Source organism: Cryptomeria japonica, unplaced genomic scaffold, assembly GCF_030272615.1.
Source record: "Cryptomeria japonica unplaced genomic scaffold, Sugi_1.0 HiC_scaffold_1500, whole genome shotgun sequence".
NCBI classification, from domain to species: domain Eukaryota; kingdom Viridiplantae; phylum Streptophyta; class Pinopsida; order Cupressales; family Cupressaceae; genus Cryptomeria; species Cryptomeria japonica.
In genome coordinates, this window is record NW_026729905.1 from 5617 (window position 1) to 11080 (window position 5464).

A 5464-nucleotide genomic window follows, 5' to 3' on the forward strand; every position below is an offset into this window, starting at 1 on the left:
TAGAAATATGGCCGCTCAGAACTATTATTGGCACCTGTCTTCTCTCTCTATCGCTGAGCTGAGCACCATGGACTATCGGTCAGAACGAAGCTCCGCTCTCTCTCTACCGTTAGTACAAACACCTACTGATCGAAGGATAGACCGATGATATCCATATGGCAACTATAGTTCCTCGACCAACCCCTATATCTTATCTCTTATAGTTCTTTCTCTCGGGAGGCCGAGGTCTGAACTAGAACCGAATATATGGGATGGGGCACCCCCGCTCCTATACCTCTATCTCTATCTTTATCTGGGGGGCGAGACCTATCACCCATCTATAGTGAAGATTCCCCACCGCCCTCGTTTCATTCATATGTATGCTAGGGGTGCCTATCCCATATAGTGACGGTATATATATATATATAGTCAGTGGTCGGTAGTTGGTAGTCGGTAGTCGGCAGAGCATCTGGGTGTACTTTTAGGTTTTGGTTGATCTATATAGATGGGAGATGGCGATGGTGAATGATGATGGGGCTATCTTAGTCCAATGGAATCAATATGTACATGTGCCCCCCCGACAATAGCCCAGGGTGGGTGGAACGAAAAGTTGGGTTGGGTGGGAGATGAAGGTTCGGGGCCATAGTTGTTCAGTGTTCGATGTTCGCTTTAGCTCCAGACAGATATGCTAATGCTTGCTATGTTGGGGTTGGTTACCGGGAGAAACTGCCTGCCCCATGTCGGGAATTATGATTCCCCCAATTCCCCTATTTTAGAAAGGCTATTATTTCGATTTCTACAATCCCAACGTAGATAGAGAAAGCTCCATAGCATAGCCTAAATGCAGGGGCAGGGGCGGGATACAGTAGTGACCGAGCCGCGAACAATACTCTTCTTTATCAATAACCCCATAGTCTATATAGAGGGGGTCGACCGCCTTCCTTCCTTCTATATAGACAGTTCAGTCTATATAGATAGATAGGGAGTTCTATCTATGGATTGGAGGAGGAGAGTCGGCGTGAAACGAGAATTGGGTAAGCAGGGCCTCATCTCTAGAACTTCTATAACTAGATTCATGCGCTCTATTCCATTACAGGTTAGGTGCATCTAGAGTGGAGGGTTGGGCGACTCGCCAACTCAACCCATCTATGCTTGGGATGGATAGCGGGGGCCAGACTGCAAGCAAAAATGCGAGGGACTAGACATCAACTAAACTATAGGGGGGGCCGGGGGGGGGGGGTGGGGGGTGATTATCGTGTTGGCATGTTACGTATAGAATCGAGCCCTATTATTCTATTATGAAACTGAACGTCCCACCCCGGCATTAATGTACGCCAAATTAATGACGCCTGCTAGAATGACGCTAGAGGTTTCACTCTAGCCCACCCTGCTTCCCAATCGGCCTCCCACCCCCCCAACTATAGTTGGGGGTATAGTTATTTACTTATTAATTAACACCCAACCCCTAACTAGAATTCCTTATTCTAGCTTCAAATAGCGGGCTTATAAATTGACTGATGCCATTAAGAGGAGAGGGTTCATCTGCATAGAAAGAAATCTCGGGCTGCATAGAGATGCATAAGAGATAGGTCAAGAGATAACCGGTGGGTTTATATCCATGCTATGCATGGTTATCTCTCTGCTGTCACCGCATTACTTATAGGTGGGTTTTCGTGCTGTGACCGCATTTTCCGATGGGTTCTTTTTTTTGCTGTCCATGAATTTCTTCATAAGACTTCCCAATTTGTTTGTGGGTGGCTCCTTAGTTATGAAGATGCTATCCATTTTTCGTCATAATACTTCCCAATTTGTTTGTGGGTGGCTCCTTAGTTATGAAGATGCTATCCATTAGTATCCTTTCATAACGAAATGTCCTTTGAAAAAGTATTCAATTTCCTCTCTATTTCGTCGGTTAACTTCCCCTCTTCCATAATGCCGTGTAGCAATTCGGGTTGTTGCTCTATACCGCTTAAAATGGCTCTTTCATATTGTGAGATTTGTATGAGTGGCATTCGATCACAGAACCCTCTCACAGCAGCATGGGGAACTAGGATTTGTTTTTCAATAGGAGGTGGTGGATATTGCGGTTGTTTCGGAACTTCTGTGAGCCTAGCACCTCTATTTGATAGTGCCTGAGTCGCAGCATCAAGGTCTGACCCGGATTGAGCAAAGGCGGCCACTTCACGGTATTGCGCCGATTCGGGTTTTGAACTACCGCGTACTTGTTTCATAGCTTTCAACTGAGCGGCGGACCCAACGCGACTGACGGGTAAGCCAACGTTAATAGCCGGTCTAATTCCGCGATGGAAGAGCTCTGTTTCCAGACAAATCTGTCCATCTGTAATGGGGATCACATTGGTAGGGATATAGGCCGACACGTCTCCAGCTTGTGTTTCGATTACGGGTAACGCGGTCAAGCTACCCGCACCTGTCTGGTCCGATCGTTTTGCGGCTCTTTCCGATAGACGGGAGTGCGAATAGAAAACATCCCCTGGGAAAGCCTCACGGCCTGGTGGGCGGCGAAGCGATAATGACATTTGTCGATACGCCACCGCCTGTTTACTCGGATCATCATAGATGATTAATGCGTGCATTCCATTATCACGAGAATATTCTCCCATGGCACACCCGGAATATGGGGCCAGAAATTGCGGAGGAGCAGGATCCGAAGCGGTGGCTGCATTGATTACGGAATACTCCAACGCATCCGCTTCCGGGAGAATTTGAACCAATTGGGCCACGGTCGAGCGTTTTTGCCCAATCGCTACATGGACGCGATACACACTATCAGAGGTGCCCGAACTACGGTGGGAGCGCTTCTGGTTTGATATGATATCAATAGCTATAGCGGTTTTCCCAGTTTGCCGGTCTCCAATGATCAGTTCTCGTTGACCACGGCCTATAGGAACCAGGCTATCCACCGCTTTTAACCCTGTTTGCAGAGGTTCGTGCACGGATTTACGTTCGATAATCCCTGGGGCTTTCGCTTCGACACGTCTTCGTTCGGCGGCGCCCTCATCGACCTGTAGTGCCCCTTTTCCATCAATAGGTACTCCCAACGCATCCACCACACGACCTGGCAGGGCCTTTCCCACGGGGACATCCACAATAGATCCAGTCCGCTTGACCAAATCTCCTTCTTTTATGGCAACGTCGTTACCGGATACGACGATACCTACATTCTCATTCTCAAGATTCAACGCTATTCCTTTCACACCGCTGGCAAATTCGACCATTTCCCCAGCTTGAATCTCGTTCAATCCATAGACACGTGCAATCCCATCTCCGACTGAGACCACTCGACCGATCTCATCAACCTTTAGATCGGTCCTATAGTTGGTCATTTTGTTTTCTGATGGAGTAGTGAGTTCCGTGTTCTGTTCTAATAGTTTCAAAAAAATACAAGGCAATAAAATCTAGCAAGGAAGGCCGACACCGGAAGTACTGTAACCGGCTAACTCCCTTCCCGCACAATAGATTGATGCTCAAGCGGATAGACCGTCCACCCAGTGCCGCTACCCACTTCTACCAAGGCTGGGAATGGCGACGGCGAAGGCGGCGACGACCGGGAGGGAATGTTATGCAATCGTGGAAATGCCATGTCGGGTGCCCCCGGAATGAACAAATTCCCAAATCATCAATACAATTAATCAACATTTCGGGAACGGGGAACTAGGAGTTGGTTCTCAAAAGTTAGGGGCGGCGCCACGTTAGTCGAGAAGGAAGGCGAGCTTTGAACTGATGACTTCTTGCAGCTATGGTTCCAAAAGAAGAGTTGATACATATGCGTGAAGACCCCGGAGCTCGAGATTCTATACGTAACATGCCAACTATCATCCACCTGCCATAGAATAGTAGGGGCCCACCCCGACCTACCAGAATAGTAGGGGCAACATTATAGGCATGTTACGTATAGAATCGAGAAGGCCCATAGAATTGGGCGGGGCCCCATAGAATAGTAGGGCCTAGATTGAGCCTAAAGAAACCGAGAGGGATTGATTCGACTTTGAGGCAACCTCATTCCCCACCCTAACCGGTTCCCTCCTCGAACCCGGGTCATTTATGCATTAACGCCTTGTGGGGGCTCCTAGACCCCCGTAGCCTAACGTAGCCTCGATAGCCCCCCGATTCCGGATCCTCCATTGCCGATCACTTCTTATTCTCACCCCTTTCCCAAACCCTCCCTGCCCACCTTTCAATCGAATTGAGAGAGGCAGGCCCCAGCTAATACAAGTAGTGACTAGCTCCGCCCCTACCGGTGTAAAGGATAGATGATCTCATCTCGGGCCGGTGCTATCTTCACTTCATCCGGGAACGAAACAATAAGAATAAGAATGTGCCGTCTACGGATCGAATAATCCGATCGCCAGGGTGGGTTAGGGGAGATAGGCAATGTTGAATTTCTCAATAAACCCCAAAAACTTCCCCTTAGAATAGTAGGGCCCACCCCACTGGTCCAACTGAACCCTGCATTCGACCTTCGCTTTAATCTGCTTAGATGTCAACTGGGTCTTGGGTGAAGAAACTGCCTCCTTTACTTATACTTAAACTACCGTGGGTTAGACTGCTCGCCTCGGATCCGTATTCGGGACTGGAACAAGTTCTCGATTGGGAGGGGATGCTCCTGGTTCTGCCTTAGCTGCTGTTGGTGAATATGCTGGGGTCATTCACAGGTTCTGGCACGGGCAAGGATGTTGGGTGATGAAACGGTAGCTTCTGCATTCACCCCTGCCCATACAGATACTGCCACCTTCGCTTCTGCAGGCACGGGATCTGGGACTGGAATAGGGGAAACTAGTGCTGATGACACCCTTGTCCCCGGTTCAGACGCTGCTGAATCCGCTGGTTCTGGAACTACACTACATATGGGTATGAAACCGGAGCTGCAGGCTATGACTTTGCTACTGTTACTGATGGTGCTGGATCAACCGCTGGGTCAAATGCATCATTAACTGAATCTGCTCGGACTATTACTTACCCAGCAGCTCCGTTATCCAGTGCGCTTTGAGATAAGTTTTATTCGCCACACCCCACTCCCAAGTCACGCTCAGATAAACCCCGTAGGGGCTAGATCCAGCCAAAGAAGGTCCGCTTCCTAAGCGCCTATTCCACCCGGCTTCAAAAACAGAATAGGTTCGGGGCCTCCCACCCAGCAAATCTTTCTCGCCAATACCCCCCACCCAACCCGGGCCAGATTCTATACGTAACATGCCCACGGGCCTATTGTTTAGGGCTCTCTTAGTCGGCCTTCCGGAGTTCAACAACGCGCCCCGTAGGGCAATTCCCGGGTGGGAGGCCCCTACTATTCTATGGCTAGTTGATGGGTGGGGGGTTATGTTCTGCGCACCTCGCACATAAAGGTAACAGTATCTCTCTCTGCGAGCCAGCCACTATAGATAGTAGGGCCTCTTTTTTCCACCTCGTTTAGTGCCGTGTTGTTGGTAATAGGCTATAATAAAAATATGTTCACTAAATAAAATGTGGG

At 49.0% G+C, this 5464-nt stretch overlaps 1 protein-coding gene across 1 annotated transcript; it reads right to left on the reverse strand.

The window, feature by feature from the left end:
* Positions 1 to 1678: 1678 nt before the first annotated feature.
* Positions 1679 to 5167, reverse strand: LOC131873321 (ATP synthase subunit alpha, mitochondrial-like). Its single transcript, XM_059216294.1, has one exon. The coding sequence runs from the start codon at positions 3321 to 3323 to the stop codon at positions 1839 to 1841; it is 1485 nt and encodes a 494-aa protein (XP_059072277.1). The 5' UTR covers positions 3324 to 5167; the 3' UTR covers positions 1679 to 1838.
* Between the last annotated feature and the right edge of the window lie 297 nt (positions 5168 to 5464).